We start from the raw sequence: 20,607 nt of genomic DNA, 5'->3' as shown, positions 1-20,607 counted from the left end.
TATTTCTTTTCACAATGTTGAGCAGACTTGCCAACCTTGAGACCTCCGAATTCGGGCTTTTCTGGATGAAATGAAATTCTTTTTTCCAATCGTTTTGGAACTTGCAAGCGTATTTCTTCTTCTTACTCGTCGTCGCCATGTCTCTTCTTCGTTCTACTGCTTCGTCTCCTTCTTGTTGTGTGTGCAGTTGTGCACTGAGCTCCAAAAGCCGTAGATGTTATTGTAGCGTCCCGGAAGAGTTAGTGCTGCAAGGGATTCTGAGTATTTGTTCTGTTGAGTTTATGTTGTGTTACGGTGCGGATGTTCTCCCGAAATGTGTTTGTCATTCTTGTTTGGTGTGGGTTCACAGTGTGGCGCATATTAGTAACAGTGTTAAAGTTGTTTATACGGCCACCGTCAGTGTGACCTGTATGGCTGTTGACCAAGTATGCCTTGCGTTATCAATAAACCAGTTAAAAGATCATAAAACGTGTCAGCATTTCTTGACATCTTCGAGTAAAGACTATTGTTAAACCCGTCCAACGCTACATTATTATGTGACTGGGCCGGTACGCTGTTTATATGGAGGATAAGCGGACGCCTGGACAGCATGCGGCTGATAAGGGGTGAAGGTTTCAGGTGAGAGAGGACGTTAAAGGCAGTGCTTTTAAGGCACGCCTCCAATTTAATTGTCCGGGTGGAAATCGGGAGAAATTCGGGAGAATGGTTGCCCCGGGAGATTTTCAAGAGGGGCACTGAAATTCGGGAGTCTCCCGGGAAAATCGGGAGGGTTGGCAATTATGGTGTTGAGAGCGCTGCTCGGGAAGCCTGCACAAGCCGCCGGGTTGCAACGACTTATTTTCCGCCTCTCTGTGGCCCCCAGCACTGTTAAGCTAGGATCTCCAACAGAAGACCTACAGGCCGTCCACTGTACAGTACTTTATTTTTTTGCCTAAAGTAACTTTTTAGCCCATCAGCAGTTCAGTTTATTCATTGCACGCATTTTCCGATGGCATTTCAGGTCGGCGTCAGCATTTTCTCCATAAATGTTCACATGTAGTTACATGTGGATTCAAGATTAAATGACTTGCATGTGTAGTGAAAACATAAAATATAGTTCAGTGGTTCTCAAACTGGGGCAGCACGGTGGAAGAGGGGTTAGTGCGTCTGCCTCACAATACGAAGGACCTGAGTAGTCTTGGGTTCAATCCCAGGCTCGGGATCTTTCTGTGTGGAGTTTGCATGTTCTCCCCGTGACTGCGTGGGTTCCCTCCGGGTACTCCGGCTTCCTCCCACCTCCAAAGACATGCACCTGGGGATAGGTTGATTGGCAACACTAAATGTTCCCTAGTGTGTGAATGTGAGTGTGAATGTTGTCTGTCTATCCGTGTTGGCCCTGCGATGAGTTGGCGACTTGTCCAGGTTGTACCCCGCCTTCCGCCCGATTGTAGCTGAGATAGGCTCCAGCTCCCCCCGTGACCCCAAAGGGAATAAGCGGTAGAAAATGGATGGATGGATGGGGTTCTCAAACTTTTTTTATTATACCAAGTACCACCTCAGAAAACACTTGGCTCTCCAAGTACCGTCATACTATAGTGACCAACATTAAAATAGTAGTAGGCCTAAGTAGTCATTAAAAACAAGGCAGACATTGTATTAACGTACATATTTAATATTTTTGGTCACTGCAACATTACACACATTTTGACTGCCAACACTAGATTTTTTGGCGTACCACTTGATGGCGCCCGTGTACGACTAGCAGTAAACGTACCACAGTTTGAGAATCCCTGGTCTACATAACATGTAATGGTGGTTCTTTGGTCACATTTTTGCCTAGATTAGGTTTTACTGGCCATCTTTAAACTGCTTTCTGAACGTCTTTTCAGGACGCATTGTTTTCTGAGCGGTCTTATCTACGTGCCTCAACTTCTCCCTGTCAGCCATGTTGTAGTTTTTAGCGATTCTCTATTGAGCCTACCACCAGTGTTGGGACTAACGCGTTACTTTGTAATGCATTACTGTAACGCCGTTATTTTCGAGAGTAATGAGTAGTCTAACGCGTTATTTTTTATATTCAGTTACTACATGATGCGTTACTGCGTTATTTTACGTTATTTTTTATAGTATCGGCTAGAAACTGAGAACTGAGTTTTATTAGAGAGCTGCAGTGTCGTCCTTCTGATTCTTCCTCTGTCACAAGAGGCGCGTCACGTGCTGTGTGTGTGTGTGAGTGTGAGTGTATGTGTGGGGCGGGGGGGGCGTGTCTGTGTTTACGAACAAGACATCATGGCGGAGCCGAAGCCGAGTTTCTTCAGATGGAGATATTCTCACTACTTTTCATTTGTCGAGCACAAAGAAAATAACATTTTAGTTAAATATAAGTTGTGTCTTGGATCAAAGATCCCATCTACTGCCCAAAACAGCAATTCAAATCTGCTGAAACAGCTACAAAAGCAACATGCTTCGACGAAGCTAGTAAAGAGAGACACACTTCACCTAAGGATTTTAACGGAGGGACTGCTAGCCAGGACAACATTGATAGAGCCATTGCAGCGTATGTGCTAGAAGACATGCAGGCTATTTCTACAGTGGAGTCACCCGCTTTCAGGCAGCTAATTAGCATGATAGCGGGCGTCAAACGGAGAATGGCACAAAAACATTTTCCAAGTTCCTGGACACAGTGGACAGTGAGTACATAAACATGGAAAGCAAGCTAAAGAAGACACTCCAAACTCTGCCTCTGCTCATCATTCATTACTGAAGGTACACACACTCTGTCAATTCTCTTATATATATATTTTTTCTTATACTTTCATTCTGGACTTCTAGAGTGTTTGATTACAACATTACTGTAAATGTATAGACTGTAATGTTCACAAACATAAAGAGGGATCCTAGTGGGCCAGGCCAATCTTTCCTTTTCTCTAAACTAAAACTGGGGAAATGCGTAGAGTGTTCTGGGCTTCACTGAAGACATGATTTTATTTCACAATTCCTTGAGAGAAAAAAACGCCTGGTTAGGCGTGTGTATAGCAGTATGTGTGCTGTATATAGTGACATGACTTATAATCATGTCATGTGTGCCTTCCTTGGGTGAAGCCAGGTTTACAGCTATGTTGTGACATGTTGTTATTATGCGGTTTGTTACTTACGTATGTTATGTTGCAGCTATTTAAAATAGTTTTGTCAATTTGTTCTGGCCCAAAATAAATTGGCCCTTTGAAACATATCTTTGTCTTTGCCACATTGCTTAGCAGAGTTCAGTGATGCAAATGCATGTCAAGTTGATCAACAGATTGTATTATTCTCCAGTGCAATAACAGTACTGAAGTGAAGGCTAAAAGGGCATTAATGGGAGCCTTAAAAAAAAAAAAAGTAACTTAATAGTTACTTTTCACAGTAACGCATTACTTTTTGGTGTAAGTAACTGAGTTAGTAACTGAGTTGCTTTTGAAATAAAGTAACTGTAACTAGTTACTGGTTTTCAGTAACTAACCCAACACTGCCTACCACAGTTTGAGAATCACTGATATAAGTTGTAGGGATGGAACGATAGAAAATATTTTATTTTGCATTTCAAACAAATGTCATGCATTGACTGTATATGATAAATGATAAGATTGGTGCTGATACGAGTATATATACTAGTGGAGAGTCCAAATGACCCCTCTCCTCTACTTGGATGCACTTCAAAAGTGATTAAAGGTGTTATCCAGCGCAGCCTTCTATGACTGGCTTGAAGTCCCAGTGAGAACACTCCAGGAATTCCATAAGGCGTCTCTGTCTCTGATTGGCCGCAGACGTGAGCCAATAGACACAAAAAGGACTGCATGTCCTATGAACTCACTGCCAACATACATTGAATCAAGATTAAGTAGAAGAATGACAACACGTGATGACTGCAAATGACTACATGTTCAAATGTTTTCCTATTTTTTCCCTCTGCGCTTCAGGAGCCCACCCCGGCCAGCCGTGACGCTGCAAAGTGAAGATCAACAAGAGCTAAAGTATCCTGCCTGTGTTCTGTGTGCGTGTCCCACACTGGTAAACATGAGCCTCACATAACAGGTGGGCCCGGCCCGTCACGCTGCCTTGAGGTCATGTGCAGAAAGGTGGCCATAAATTGAGCCGCTTGGCGACGAGACAAACAGTGAGCAGGCAGCAAGAGATGAGGGCAGTGGAAGGAACGCCTCAAGGATCCTCTCTACACTTTGCTGCTTGGGGATTATTACACTTCAGTGGACTATAACAGAGGTAAACTTCTACACTTCTGTATGTGAAGCAACTATACAGCACTTTAATGCTCGTAGTACTGTGCCAGAATATTACATGATTGTTGTCTAAAGTATTTGATTGGACAATGAAAGTCAATGTATGAATATGTCAATGTATCAGGTATCAAACTATTTGAGTGTGGTTCCCATCGCCACTTTCATTTTGTCATGTATAATTAAATTATATAATCAAATAATCATATATAATTATTACAATTATAAATATAATACTCATTACTATGTTGTGATGTGACCTGATATGTTTTTATTTATACATGAGCAAACATTATTATCAATATAAATATACAAATTATTGATGGTTAATTATATAGTATAATAATAATGATAAATAATAAATGTTTATTATAATTAAAAATATTGTAATGTTAATATGTATTGTCTTTAAGGAGATTTATTTATTTATTTATAAACCAGTCCATATTATAATGATCATGAAGTATTTATGATTGATTATATATTATAATAGTATTCATGAATATAAAATATTTTATTTATTATAATCATAATTATTACAATACTAATATCTATTACTACAGTATGTTGTGATGAGATGTCTGTCTTTAAGGTGCTTTTGTAAACGCATACTGTATATGCACCCACATAATTATATAGTATAATGATGGATATAAATAATAAATATATTATAAATATAACACTAATTTATTTATTTGTATTTTGACATAAACCCATATTATAGCTATTGTAATTATTGATGGTTGATTATATAGTACGACAATTGTTATAAATAATACACATGATATTTATAACAATTACAAATCTAATACTAATATTTAGATTTAAAATAAAAATTAAATGTATTTTAACTAAATAAAGTTATTATAACTACTCTTAGTAATTATTTGATTTTAATAATCATCGTTATATTGTAATTTATTCTGGCTAAATTGGGGCACTAAGCATAATTTTATTTGATAAAACCATACCATTGTTACCTTTTGCATGTATTTCCAATTTGGTTATTGATGTTAAAAACCGATTGGCTGCAATAAATAATATGGTTTCAATACCATACAGCAGCGGTTTTCAACTGTTAACAACTTCCAACAATTACCCAAGTAAAGTTTATAAAACACAATTTGTAATATTTCAAGAATGCTCAGTCTTTGGGATTCGTTAAGCAGAGAAAAAATATATAGTACATATTCATATAATACGAATCCTGCTTTGCCCCGACACAGTATTTGCAAAGTACTGCCATATAGTGAGACTTAAGTTTAAAATGAAGGGAAAAAGCTGGCAAATAGTAAGCTGAATATATAAGGTCAAATAAGAGCATTTTTTTGTGTTACAATGTAGGTGCAAAAATGGCCGTCGTCATGAAAGCCAAAGACGTGATGCCTTCAGCGACTGTGAAGTTCTTTGGTGCTGGCACTGCCGCATGCATCGCTGACCTCATCACCTTCCCACTGGACACGGCCAAAGTGCGACTCCAGGTACAGGACGATATACAACTATGATAGTTGACGTGGAGTTGGATTTTGCTGTGAATGTTTGTGCTTATGTTGCCTTCAGGTTCAGGGAGAGAGTCAGAAATCGGATGGTGGCAATGCGAAGAAATACCGCGGCGTGTTTGGCACCATCAGCACTATGGTGCGCACTGAAGGGCCCAGGAGTCTTTACAACGGCCTGGTGGCAGGGCTGCAGAGGCAGATGAGCTTCGCCTCGGTACGAATCGGCCTTTACGACTCCATGAAGCAGTTCTACACCCGCGGCACGGAAAGTGAGTACGATCCTCGTCCAGCCAAACGGCGACTTTGATCGTGACGATTGGATGTGTCGTGAAAAAAGGTTCTGGGATCGTAATCCGGCTCATGGCGGGATGCACCACCGGCGCCATGGCTGTGGCCTTTGCTCAACCGACAGACGTGGTGAAAGTACGCTTTCAGGCCCAGGCTCGCCTGTCAGACGGCGGGAGAAGATATAACGGCACTCTGGACGCCTACAAGACCATTGCCCGGGACGAGGGCGTGCGGGGGCTCTGGAAAGGTACGAGGATTACATAACATTTCAATCTACTCAGACGTGCTGTAACGCTCCTCTTGCGTTCATGCAGGCTGCATGCCCAACATCACTCGCAACGCCATCGTTAACTGTTCGGAGCTGGTGACCTATGACATCATCAAGGAGCTCATCCTGAAGTACAACTTGATGTCAGGTGAGCAAAAGGCAAAAGACTGAACATTACATAACATATCCATCCATCCATCCATTTTCTACCGCTTATTCCCTTCGGGGTCGCGGGGGGCGCAGCTACAATCGGACGGAAGGCGGGGTACACCCTGGACAAGTCGCCACCTCATCGCGGGGCCAACACAGATAGACAGACAACATTCAATTAATAATAAAATAAAAAAGTTAACTAATGTGATTAATCACAAAAGAAAACCGCATTAATCATGTTTATACGCAGATTAATCATGCAATGAACTTGTACTGTACATGCTCCTTTACCTTAACTGCTTTAACTCACTGCAAAGATGAGTGAAGAGACTTTGAAAATGTTTTACTTCAAAATACATCCTGGCTGGGTGTATTTTGAACAAATAAATGTAATGCATTCAAGTAACACATAAAAAAGTCCTGTATGACATTCTGACAAAAAAATTGCATTTGTGTCCAAATGATTGCTTCAATTAAAGTCTCTTTTCCAAAATGTGCTAGCTTGATGCTAATCTACATTGGCTTTGCCATATACATGCTACTGATTAGCCTTAGCGATTCTACATCACTATATCAATACCTCCAAATTTGGTAATAAAAACTACGCTAAGATGCACGTTACAATCAAACAGCTGGTGTGTAATAAGTACAATACTTATAGTATAAACACTGTAACATAAGACATAAGACTTTACCATGAATTGATTTACTTGGACCCCGACTTAAACAAGTTGAAAAACTTAGTGGTCAATTGTACGGAATATGTACTATATTGTGCAATCTACTAATAAAAGTTTCAATCATTCAAAAATAGACTGGCACATTCAACTTCATGGCAACGACTACTTCCTGGCTAAGGCAACACGCCGTAGTCTATTCACTACTGCCATCTAACGCCTTGGAATTGCAACTGCATGCAAAATCTACCATATAATACTTGCAAATGAGACTCAGAAATGTAATAAGAAAACAAGATAACGGGACAGCACAGTTATCATAATAAGCTCATTTTTAAATTTTACCTAGATATTTTTTTTCAAACAATTAACACCTATTAAGACACAAAAAAAATACCATAAATTGGGACCTTATCAGTTCAAATGTGAAAGGTACCGATCCCTATCCAGCCCTGTGTGGACAAAGGTTGGACACCCCCGCTCTATTATATGCTATATTCAAATGATAACAGATGCGTTTGTTTAATCGCTATTGTTCCTTTGCAGACAACCTGCCGTGTCATTTCACGGCTGCCTTCGGTGCAGGCTTCTGTACCACAGTGGTGGCGTCGCCTGTGGACGTGGTTAAAACGCGCTTCATGAATTCAGGCACCAACCAGTACAGCAGCGCCATCAACTGTGCGGTCACCATGCTGAAGAATGAAGGACCCGCAGCCTTCTATAAAGGGTGTGTTGTCATCACGTCAACAAATAGCATCGGCCTACTGTACACTTTTTTCTAATGTTTGATAATGTTCCCTTTCTCAGGTTTATGCCTTCTTTCCTGCGACTGGGCTCCTGGAACATTGTCATGTTTGTGACCTACGAACAAATCAAACGAGGCATGACCAAATATTGGGAGTCACCGTTTTGACCAAAACAGCGTTTGGTGTACAGAAGTTGAAACTTTCCACAATGGTGGATCATCACGGTCATTAGCACCAGTCACAGGAGGCCGCAGGGAGCACCTCAGATGCCTTTCTTGTGGTCAAAGCTCAGGTAGACGCAAGACGGACTTGCCATAATTAAACTGACATTTGTCAAAAGAGGAAGTGAAGCGAATTCCTGCGTGGACTTCAGACCTCTTTGGATTTTAGGAGCGCACGTGGATGCATGTGGAAGGGTACCAAAATATGAGGATCAAAATGTGGTGTTAGATTTTTATTTTTACAAGATTAAAGTCAAAGAATCCTGTGGAAATGTTGTATAATAATGTTATGTTTTTAAGCACACACTGAGCCTTTACTGCAATGTGCCAGTTTTGTTGAGTTTACAGTCCGTTGTAGGGTATGTAATAAATACTAGGATTTGCTGCAAATCGATAATTTTGTTCGTGCGGAGCGACTCCAGGCCTGCAGACATAACACACACACAGACATGCACATAGACCCCCACCACACGCCTTTGTCACTGCTTATCTCCTTGTGGTGTGAAGGTGGACGGAGCAGCGCCAGAGGCCTGAACCGGATGCCCACCCGAAGAAGTCCTTTGTTTTCTGTGTGTCGTTACGTGTTCTATTTGTGCTATTGTAGCTAGAGCTTTTTTTACTGGCCCCAAACTGAGCCCCCCGCACCTTCATAGAAGATTGTCTGGAATCTACTTTCTTTTTACTCACCCCCTGTTTACCTTTCCCCACCTATTACGGGGCGCCGCCTTCGTGGCGACCACAATGTTCCTGTTCTGTATACCCTGTATGATGTATGTGTGATCCTGAACGGGTTTGTAATTAAAAAAAAATAATTTTGTTGTACTTTTTAAGTGCGATGACAATAAAGTTCCATCCAATACATGAATACACAACATTAGGTACACATTCCCTTTGGTTACTAATTTATAACACATTTCACAGTTTAGCATGATGTAGTGCAGTTGCCAACCATTGCAAATTACAATCACAAGGATCGAACCTAAGTATGTTTTTTTTTAATTGGACGTTCCACCGAATCAGTGACATTTGCTTGGTTGTAGCTCTCAAATTAAATGGGAATGTCTGTCTTTCCAACTCTAAATTTGATAGTACACATGAAGTGAATTAGTGAATTATATTTATATAGCGCTTTTCTCTAGTGACTCAAAGCGCTTTACATAGTGAAACCCAATATCTAAGTTACATTTAAACCAGTGTGGGTGGCACTGGGAGCAGGTGGGTAAAGTGTCTTGCCCAAGGACACAACGGCAGTGACTAGGATGACAGAAGCTGGGGTCGAACCTGGAACCCTCAAGTTGCTGGCACGGCCGCTCTACCAACCGAGCTATACCGGCCCATATATTGAACTACAGTGGTACCTCAACTTGAGAGTGTTTTGAGATAAGAGCTATGCCTCAGGTAATTGCTATATTTTAAGTTGCAAGCACAAATTTGAGTAACGAGCATCCAGGCCATTAGTTGGCGTATCAAATGTCACAGCGAACCCCATGAGATCCACCCAAAACATCTGGGGCCTCAAGTGTTAAGACCTGCATGGATTTCCTACTAAAAATGGGCTTATGTTCAAATCCAGAAAACGCCCAAATTTTTTTTTAGATGTATGAAAGTGTGCACACATACTAATCCAAGCACAATTCTTTGTTACACTCCCATCAATTTGGAATGAATCAGAGATGTCTTCTGTGTGCCTGGGCCCCTTATAAACACGCAAATCAAATTGAAATTAGCCATTTGCCTCAGATTTGGACACTATGTCCAATCACAATTCACCACTGAGCAGTAGGCGGAGCTTCTGTCTCGTGTTTCAAGCGAACGAAAAAGGGTTGAGATTGTGAGCCTGCCAAAGCTGTGTGCTCCGAAACCCGCACACAGGCTGAAATTTAAAAAAAATGGTCGACATCAGGAAGAAGGTGAAGATGTATGTGTGTAGCCAAAACAGATGATGAGACAGGCGATAAAGTTGTGCTGTACCTCGTTTGAAAAAATAGTCGCTGCAATGATATGTAAAACTTTAAAGAGGTAGGTGACTCTGATTACCCCAATATAAATATAACTTGTAGGGATGTAACGATATTGTAGATATCGCGGTAATGCGGTTTCAAAGTCTTCACAATAATGACGTAACGCGTGACGTATCAAACAAATCCCTGGTGTTTAGTTTTTTTTCTGTCGCTTAGGCGTTGGCCGGGTCTGAAAATAAACGACATCTCCCAGAATCCTCTGCGCAGGTGAGAGGCGTGGATTGCCGTACGCAGGAAGTGAAGTGTGTTTGTAGTATATAAGAGGAATTGTTTTTTTTAGGACATTTAGGCAGCATGGTGGCAGAGGGGTTAGTGCGTCTGCCTCACAATACGAAGGTCCTGAGCAGTCCTGGGTTCAATCCCGGGCTCTGGATCTTTCTGTGTGGAGTTTGCATGTTCTCCCCGTGACTGCGTGGGTTCCCTCCGGGTACTCCGGCTTCCTCCCACCTCCAAAAACATGCACCTGGGGATAGGTTGATTGGCAACACTAAATTGGCCCTAGTGTGTGAATGTGAGTGTGAATGTTGTCTGTCTATCGGTGTTGGCTCTGTGATGAGGTGGCGACTTGTCCAGGGTGTACCCCGCCTTCCGCCCGATTGTAGCTGAGATAGGCTCCAGCGCCCCCCGCGACCCCGAAGGTATTAAGCGGTAGAAAATGGATGGATGGATAGATGGACATTTCCTGAAAAAAAAATCATCAAAATCCATCCACAACTGTTTGAGTTATGTTGCTAACAAACACACAAACAAACCCTGGCGGAAACCTAACCTCTTTGGCGGAGGTACGAATGTCTGCATTCTGCTAATCAAAGCGTGCCACTTTCGTCTGCGATACAGCCAGCCGGTAACGTCGCACAGCACTGAGGGATATCACCCCCCAAAAAATGTCAACCGCGGGATATACGAGTACACTGAAAATCTACCTGATATAAGCGGGGTTGGGTACACCCTGGCTCCCAGAAAAAAGATTTAAAGCTAGCTGAGCCAAACATCCGTTTGTGAGGTATCTACATGATTAAAAGTTAAATTGTTAGTTAACTTTTCTGGGAAAGAACATTTTCCAAACTTATATAAACATGTCCACTGTGGAGGACACTCCTTGTCAGAAAGTAAAAGTTGAGTGAACATTATTTATTGTGTTACACAGGATGTTTACATTGTCACTTTGCCATCATATTGCAGTCTGCACGTATCTCTTATGTGTGACTGACATCTACTGGTCACACTTATCATTTCACCATGTACCAAATAAAATAGCTTCCGGGTCGGTAAGCACAACCAAAATTATTCCGTAAATAGCACCGGGCTATAAGGTGCACTGTCGAGTTTTGAGAAAATGAAAGGATTTTAAGTGCGCCTTATAGTCCGAGAAATACGGTACTACTGTACTCAAAATGTATATTTTTGTAAATGATCCATCTGGCAAAGATATGACTCATTGGAGTAACAGGACTGAAATTAACAGGAGTGAGAATCGCAGAATCAGCAAATAAATCTATAAAAATATAACCACACGGCTTTTCTGCTTATGGCCTGTTGACACTGAGCACATAACAGTGATTTAACAAACAAAAAAAAGTTGTATTAATAATACCAATAATTCACTTTGGCAGCCAGTCTGTCCCTTAGCAAGTTTTCTCTTTTAGGTTTGTCATTGTGCGTTCTCTATAGAAGCTATGGCAGCAAACTACACAGATAGTTACTTCAGTCAGAACATAGTACTCTTTAAAGACAGTACAGTATACAGTAGACATTAGGGTTCACCTGCACGAAAACAAACATATTTTTTGAGGATGGCATTATACACATTGTCACATAGATACTATTTACAAAACAATGTTTATTATACTTTCCTAATATTTGGGTTACACTGTATAGCCGGATGAGAGCGGCACATTACATAATATTATGAGCAGTTAGCTGCATGGTCTGCCTGGAGGAATGTCACAAGTCAGAAGTTTACTAAAAACAAATGTGGTTATGACATGTGTTGAAAAGATGCTTTGCCAAGAGGGATGTAGTGCTAAACATGCAAACGAAAAAGATACAGAAGCAGGAAGAATGTTTGATGTATGGCACATATGGGTTTGATTTTGTGTACAGTGCGTGGTGTTCTTGTGTTTTTAGCATGACTCAGCAGTCTGCGTTATCTACACGTCTTAAAACATGTGTGCTAATGTCTGTCCGCCTCTCTTCAGCTGCTGTTGTTTGCTTGAGACAAAGAAAGCCAATATGCTAAATGCAGAGAAGCAGCACAATCCAATAACTTACCCACGTTCATCTTCATAGACCTGTCATGTTGATAAAAACTCCAGACGTCATCAAATTTTAAAGAGTAGCGCTTGTTTGATGAGATCCTTCCTCTCAGGAGAGAGACGCTCAGGAAACTGTATGCCAAAAGTGAGGATGAGGTTTCCTCTCTGGGAAGGATTCTGGGAAAGTGGCATCCCCTCTCCAGTCACCACTTTTTGGTAAGTGAAGCTGTGACAAACGTATCAGAAAGAAGAAACGACATCCTTCAAATATAATAACACTAAAACCAAATCAGTATGAGGAGTAAAACTATGGAACAGTTGGAGGAAGGAACATCAACATAAGCACATGGTGTTGGTATATGGAAGAAGAATGCAGAGAACTTCAACGTCTGATATCATTTATACTAAATTCATTAATGTATTAATATTGAAGAAATGGTGTCTGATGTTGTGTATCCTGAATTTATTATGCAGTGTTTCTGTCAATCTGTACTTATTTTACTGTCCTTCCTTCGTTACGGAATAAACTATCACGATGCCTTGTGCTCGTTCATGAGCACATGGTAATACTGTATGTATACACAGGAAGTAAACCGACAACTCTGCTTCTTCCTACTCTTCTTCGGAAATGGTAATTTTGTAAACATCTGCTCTTCTTTGATTTTGTTCAGCATATTTAAATATTTGATGTACTTACTGTACGATGTCGTTGATGGGAACGTTGAGTAGTCTGCCGTCGAGTGTTTCCACATTGACAGAACAACCTGTCAATGCCTGTAAGTAGGAAAGAGAGGAGGGTTTCGGCCCGAGTTTTTTCATACATTACATATATTCATCTTTATCGAGGGTGTCATCATAACTCACCATTGCGAGAGAGATCTGGGCCTTATAAATCAGGTCATTGTTTTGTCTTATAAACAGAGGGTGACTCTTCTGGCGCACAATGAACACGATATCTGCAGGGATCTTGCCTGGACCCTAAACGTTATAATAATAATAATAATAATGATTATTAAGGTGTGTCTAGATGTGGCTAGTTACTATATTACTGGGATTGATGGTTAAAAAAAGGCAAAATAGAAATAAGTGAAAAATTCAAAATTTTGTACTTTATTTTGCCAGTCCAGTTAATATGTTTTTATTTTTTCCACAGCAGTCATTCAGACGAAGTCAATCAATCAATCAATCAATCAATCAATCAATCAGAATGTATTTATATAGCCCTTAATCACAAGAGTCTCAAAGGGCTGCACAAGCCACAACGACATCCTCAGCTAAGATCCCACATCACGGCAAGAAAAAAAACTCAACCCAATGGGCATAATGAGAAACCTTGGAGGGGACTGCAGACCGGTGCAATGGATGCCGAGTGGATACGGTTAATAATGTGAGTTATTATAAAGTAAACATTAGATACACATTGATAACATAAAAGAATGGGTGTATAATGGGAGCCTATGCCAAATATTTTCTATTGTAGCCATATTTATTTATATCGATTTATATTTTTGTATTATTATTTTTAGTGCATTATGTATGTTTTGCTGTGTCGTCGTATTTATTACATTTCCAAAACAAAATCGCAAGCTATGTCTAGTTTTTGATTAGCCAAAGGAAAATTATAATAATAACAATAAAAATTTAAAATATATTATATACTCAACTAAAAAAAATCATTTTGAGATCATCCGTCATTAATTCACTTTTCCAGTCACATGTTCAAAGTTGCTTATTTTTGCTTTAGGAAGTTTATTTAGTTGAAATTTAAATGTTATTTTGTTTTCTTATGCAGCACAGATTTACACTTTTTTGACCGTTAGGAATGTTAAAATGATCATTAAAACATTGCCAGTACAGCTAATAAATATGATGAAGGTAAGTGTCATTTTTAATTAATTCTCATTTCATTATTATTATTATTAAATTTAATTCCTGTGGATTTTTTTATTCAAACAATTTGGGAGCTGATCAGCATGTTTGAGTTTTCAGTGTAAATTGAGTAATATTAGAGTGACGAGCCACCCACTAGATATCACTTATTCACATCTTTACATAGTATTACACTGCAGGCATCCAAATGAATAATCATGTTATTTAAGAAAAACAGGACGTGATTACTGACATAATTGTACGCCTCTTTTAAAAAACAAGTCTCTCACCTGATCCCCTTCTTTAGAAAAAATAATCCTTGTGCCTTCTTTCCATCCAGGTTTGACATCTATTGATAAAATCTTATCCTTAATACCAGAAGTGTAGCCATCATCATTCATAACCTGCACAATTAAATCACAATACATGTATTTATTATTATTTTTAACATCTGTGTATCTTTGGATCATGTGCAGGGAGGACTTACCCTACGAGATATTTTGATTTTTTTGGTACAACCATGAAAGAGGTCATCCAGGGACAAATGGAGATCCCTCTCAATTGGGGGGTCTTGGGTCTTTACCTCTTCTGGCAGGAGGCCCCCCAGCAGCAGTGGGGCATCATTTGTGTAGAAGTCTGACAAATGGCAAGGCATTATAAAGACGACCAACATCTACACACCACCATTGTCATTGTCGTACCTGCAAACGGGTTGTCGCTGCCGAAAAACTGTCGGAAGGTTTTGTCAGGGTTTCCGTGGTAGACATATTTAGACGACCAAGCTCCGCCGCTCCCAAACTCGTAAGGGATTCCACCTTTGAGACCTTCCACTCCAAACTTGTCATAGGTTGCCCTTTTGCGAGCTGTCACAACATTACAAGCGTAAATATGACATACACTCCATTTTTGATTGACACCCTTGTATACCAGTTGATGGCTCTATCTGCAGCTATGAATCCATCACAGGATGCTGACTCATCATTCACTCACTACTCTCCAGCACTGGAAGATGCTTTGCCAAGAGAGATGGAGTGCATACTGTGTACTATTTCTAAATGTGTACAACTGAATGTATGATGTGTGGAATAACTGAGACGCACATTACAGAATTTAGAGCAGGGGTGTCGAACTCCTTTTCAGTAAGGGCCACGTCGCAGTTATGGCTGCGCTCAAAGGGCCGCTTGTAACAGTGAATAATATATGAATATAATGTATAGAGATTTTCCTCATTATATTATTACACAATTGCCAATGCATGTAATTATTATATATGCTTTTAAGTATTCTGTAAAAAAAAAAAAAAAAAGTACGTAGACTGGCAGCTCAGTTGCCAGAATTTTACCATAGAATTTACTGTTTTTTGACAGAATATTACTGTAAATAGAAAATTGGTAACACTGTTTTTTTACGATAAAATTCTGGCTACAGAGCTGACAGTTTTTTATCGTAAAATCTGTGGTTGTTTTTGCGGTGTAGTACTTACTGTAAATGGAAAAATGGTGCCATGGTTTTTTTTTAACAGTAAGATCCTGGCGACTGAGCAGCCAGTTGGTTTTTTTGGGTTGTTTTTTTTTTTTTACCGTAAAATCTATTGTCTTTTTTTCCAATTTACAATTTAATGGATAACTTGCTTTGAAATCATTAGTCAATCAGATATTTATTTTCATGTTAACAAAAAAAGTTTGTAATGTATGATAATATAATATTTGTTACATTGTAGGAAACACAAAACTAATAGTTCACTATTATTACAGATTATAACTAATTTCCAACCTAAATTCCTTTAAATGTAACTCCAAATGAACATATTAGATTAGATTTATACATAAATCAAGCAGATATTTGAGTATTTTTATTTTACGAAAAAAAAAGTTTGTAATGCATTATAATATATTTGGGACATTATTCGATAATATTGAATACAAATATAATCAATTGCATGCAGTACATGTATTTTTAAGTACTTTATTAATGCACATTAGTTCCAGGCTTTTGCGGGCCACATAAAATGATGTGGTGGGCCAGGTCCGGCCGCAGGGCCTTCAGTTTAACGCTTGTGGTTTAGAGGGTCAAAAATTGGCATTTTTGGGAGTTTCTTATAAAAGTGGCCATTCATTGCAGTTTTTATCAGAATGCAACCCCTGCAAATAACAGGCAGCTACTGTACTTTGTAAACACTGTACACAGGAAAAAAAAAAGAAAAAAGGCAGATTTATATTGGCAGCTCAGTCGCTAGAATTTTACAGTAAAATTAACAGTGGTCCTGTTTTACAATTTATAGTAATACACTGTAAAAACAACAGTACATTTTACAAGAAGAAAAAATAGCAGCTGAGTCACCTGAATTTGATCATACAAAACCCAAAACTAGTGAAGTTGGCACTTTGTGTAAATCATAAATAAAAACAGAATACAATGATTTGCAAATCCTTTTCAACTTATATTCAATTGAATACACTGCAAAGACAAGATACTTAACGTTCGAACTGGAAATTTTTATTTTTTGCAAATATTAACTCATTTGGAATTTGATGCCTGCAACCTGTTTCAAAAAAGCTGGCACAAGTGGCAAAAAAGACTGATAAAGTTAAGGAATGCTCATCAAACACTTATTAGGAACATCCCACAGGTAAACAGGCTAATTGGGAACAGGTGGGTGCCATGATTGGGTATAAAAGTAGATTCCATGAAATGCTCAGTCATTCACAAACAAGGATGGGGCGAGGGTCACCACTTTGTCAACAAATGCTTGGGCAAATTATCGAACTGTTTAAGAACAACATTTCTCAACAAGCTATTGCAAGGAATTTAGGGATTTCACCATCTACGGTCCGTAATATCCTCAAAAGGTTCAGAGAATCCGGAGAAATCACTGCACGTAAGCGATGATATTACGGACCTTCGATCCTTCAAACGGTACTGCATGAAAAAGCGATATCAGTGCGTAAAGGATATCACCACATGGGCTCAGGAACATTTCCGAAAACCATTGTCAGTAACAACAGTTCTTCGCTACATCTGTAAGTGCAAGTTAAAACTCTACTATGCAAAGCGAAAGCCATTTATCAACAACACCCAGAAAGGCCGCTGATTTTGCTGGGCCCGAGCTCATCTAAGATGGACTGATGCAAAGTGTACAAGTGTTCTTTGGTCTGACGAGTCCACATTTCAAATTTTTTTGGAAACTGTGGACGTCGTGTCCTCTGGACCAAAGAGGAAAAGAACGATCCGGATTGTTAAAGGCGCAAAGTTCAAAAGCCAGCATCTATGATGGTATGGGAGTGTGTATTAGTGTCCAAGGAATGGGTAACTTACAAATCTGTGAAGGTACCATTAATGCTGAAAGGTACATACAGGTTTTGGAGCAACATATGTTGCCATCCAAGCAACGTTACCAACGTTATTTCAGCAAGACAATGCCAAGCCACATTCTGCACGTGTTAGAACAGCGTGGCTTCGTAGTAAAAGAGTGCGGGTACTAGACTGGCCTGCCTGTAGTCCAGACCTGTCTCCCATTGAAAATGTGTGGTGCATTATGAAGCCTAAAATATCACAACAGAGACCCCCGGACTGTTGAACAACTTAAGCTGTACATCAAGCAATAATGGGAAAGAATTCCACCTGAAAAGCTTCCCAAACGTTTACTGAGTGTTGTTAAAAGGAAAGGCCTTGTAACACAGTGGTAAAAATGCCCCAGTGCTAAATTTTTTGCAATGTGTTGCTTCCATTAAATTTTAAGTTAATGATTATTTGCAAAAAAATAATTATGTTTCTCTGTTTGAACATTAAATATCTTGTCTTTGCTGTCTATTCAATTGAATATAAGTTGAAAATAATTTGCAAATCATTGTATTCTGTTTTTATTTACGATTTACACAACGTGCCAACTTCACTGGTTTAGTGTTATGTAAAACAATTATCAATTTACAGTAATTCGGTATAAAATTGACCGTAAATTTACCGCTTTTATGAGCGGGACCCTTTTGGATGCCAAATAATTTTAGTTGGAAACTCATTGATCAAAATAATAATGATGATGGCGTTAATGTTATGAACAATTGACCGATTTTTAATGTTCCAATTAATTTTACATCAAATATTCTACTTTAAAAAATGGGGTAAAATATTGCATATTTTGTGTCGTTGCCATAAAAACAGGGATTCCAGAAAAAAGGGCATAAAACTAACAAACAAAAAAACTTTATAAAGACAGGTTGACCTGAAGTTGATCTACAACTAAGTGTTAAAAATAAATAAAAAATCAGCGATGAGTTGGCGACTTGTCCAGGGTGTACCCCGCCTTCCGCCGATTGTAGCTGAGATAGGCTCCAGCGCCCCCGTGACCCTGAAGGGAAAAAGCGGTAGAAAATGGATGGATGGATACAGGACCTTTTTATGACCTGAAGGGTCCCCAGAACCAAACTTGAGCTATATATTGTATTTGTCAGTAAGTGTCCCTCCGTGGAAAAAACTATATGGACACCCGTGTTCTAATGCATACCAAACATCCATCCATCCATTTTTCTACCGCTTGTCCCTTTCGGGGTCGCGGGGGTGCTGCAGCCTATCTCAGCTGCACACGGGCGGAAGGCGGGGTACACCCGGGACAAGTCGCCACCTCATCGCAGGGCCAACACAGATAGACAGACAACATTCACACTCACATTCACACACTAGGGCCAATTTAGTGTTGCCAATCAACCTATCCCCAGGTGCATGTCTTTGGAGGTGGGAGGAAGCCGGAGTACCCGGAGGGAACCCACGCAGGCACGGGGAGAACATGCAAACTCCACACAGAAAGACCCCGATTCCAAACAATGAATGTAAATACACAAGATTGAAGTTGCTCTACCTTGTGGAGAAGTTTTACATTTTCATGAAGCTTTGTAAAAAACAATAACGACAAAAACTGTTACTGATACCTTCTCCCAGCGTCATTACTTGTTCAGTATTTGAGCTCATTGCTAATATAATAAAATATAATATTGATTGTCCTGCCACCTGCTGGTAACCAGGTGTTCTGATGAGATGTGCGTCAACATCGACTTGTGCATGCCCTTACTACTGCGCATGCGTAACACTTTAACCGGTTTTTAATGTGTGGATTTTACCTGGCTATCTATCTAATGTCTACGATAAACCAATATAGCTTAAAATTTACTCTAAATGTCAACTTAAGTATCCTTCCGGTTAGAACATTAAAACAGGTCTCGAGAACGCGTTGTAGTCCCTCTTGTACACATGCGCAGTGGAGGGCACAACACCGGAAGACACTGTATAAAGCCAAAAGACGCAAAACAAACAAACAAAAACGCTATATACGTTGATTTTCGGTATCTTCTTATCGATATCATAACAGTAAATCGTATATTAAATCGTTTGATTGGTTAATGAACCAATATAGCTTAAAATGTACTCTAAAAGGCAACTTAAATATCCTTCCGGTTAGATTAGACATTAAAAAAACAGGTCTCTTTGTACACATGCGCAGTGGAGGGCACAACACCGGAAAGCCAAAAGACGATATGATCAACATAAATGTGCTTACGGTCACTCAAAACGTCGTAGGCTTCCCCCAGTAGGTAATATATCTCTGCACTTTCTGGTTCTTTGTTGCTGCTCGGATGAAACTTGAGTGCAAGGCGTCGATACCTAGAGAAAAAGTATTCAGCTACGTGACAAGACAACATGACAATAAAGCCATCTGTGATTGGTCTATCGTAAAAGTAGACTTACGCCTTTTTAATGTCTGCGTCTGTAGCATTCCGGTTTATTTCAAGCCTCTCGTAGTATTCGCTGCACATATTTTTTTTCTAGCGAAAATGAATACAATAAAGCTTAGTCAAGTATATTTTTATCCACACGTGGCGAGGATTTGCATGAAATCAAAAAAATAAATCCCTAAGTATTTTAGCAGTCCAAGTCTTTAATCCGGTAAACATAAATACGGATGATGGTCCTGGAATACCGTCGGGATAGATAACCTGAGAGTTCTTTTGAAGCGAAGGATGGCTGGCGTTATCCACCCGACGTCTTAAATCCGTCCAGTAAATTTGACAAAATATGTGTACCTTTCGTCTTCAATAATCAATGAATCGCATGAATAACATGACAAAACTTCATTGGAAATGGGTTCAAAGCGTAGTAACACGTTTACGAACACCAACAATTAACTTCTTCCACAACAGTAGAAGTGTTTACATCAGTTGCTAGGAGACGCCAGCTGAGGGGAGGAGTTAAGGGACAGTCAACCAAGGGTAGAGGCGAAACTATATCGGTCGGGTACATACAAAAAACGTAGAAAAATTGCTATAATCCAATACATTTAGCAACACATTGATATTATTGTATACAGAGCCA

The 20,607-nt window shown here is 39.7% G+C and overlaps 2 protein-coding genes across 3 annotated transcripts; one reads left to right on the top strand and one right to left on the bottom strand.

The window, feature by feature from the left end:
- Positions 1 to 3,678: 3,678 nt before the first annotated feature.
- On the top strand, positions 3,679 to 8,954 carry LOC133607116 (dicarboxylate carrier UCP2-like). The gene is made up of 7 exons (XM_061961576.2): positions 3,679 to 4,236; positions 5,595 to 5,731; positions 5,811 to 6,018; positions 6,087 to 6,284; positions 6,352 to 6,453; positions 7,682 to 7,862; positions 7,943 to 8,954. Exons 2-7 carry the CDS (start codon positions 5,603 to 5,605, stop codon positions 8,046 to 8,048), a joined length of 924 nt encoding a protein of 307 aa, XP_061817560.1. The 5' UTR covers positions 3,679 to 4,236; positions 5,595 to 5,602; the 3' UTR covers positions 8,049 to 8,954.
- Positions 8,955 to 11,943: 2,989 nt separating this feature from the next.
- Positions 11,944 to 20,465, bottom strand: dnajb13 (DnaJ heat shock protein family (Hsp40) member B13). 2 transcript variants are annotated; one of them, XM_061962169.1, is made up of 8 exons: positions 19,984 to 20,465; positions 19,796 to 19,899; positions 14,949 to 15,110; positions 14,735 to 14,883; positions 14,538 to 14,651; positions 13,243 to 13,356; positions 13,076 to 13,152; positions 11,944 to 12,604 (listed from the first exon to the last, which is right to left on the bottom strand). In XM_061962169.1, the coding sequence occupies exons 1-8, from the start codon at positions 20,049 to 20,051 to the stop codon at positions 12,445 to 12,447; spliced, it is 948 nt and encodes a 315-aa protein (XP_061818153.1). In that variant the 5' UTR covers positions 20,052 to 20,465; the 3' UTR covers positions 11,944 to 12,444. The 2 variants fall into 2 exon arrangements, with proteins under 2 accessions (XP_061818153.1, XP_061818154.1); XM_061962170.1 differs by lacking the exons at positions 19,796 to 19,899; positions 19,984 to 20,465 and adding an exon at positions 19,170 to 19,303.
- Between the last annotated feature and the right edge of the window lie 142 nt (positions 20,466 to 20,607).

Source organism: Nerophis lumbriciformis, linkage group LG09, assembly GCF_033978685.3.
Source record: "Nerophis lumbriciformis linkage group LG09, RoL_Nlum_v2.1, whole genome shotgun sequence".
Classification (NCBI taxonomy): domain Eukaryota; kingdom Metazoa; phylum Chordata; class Actinopteri; order Syngnathiformes; family Syngnathidae; genus Nerophis; species Nerophis lumbriciformis.
Note: the sequence above shows the minus strand (reverse complement) of the source record. Positions and strands in the feature narration are given on the sequence as shown.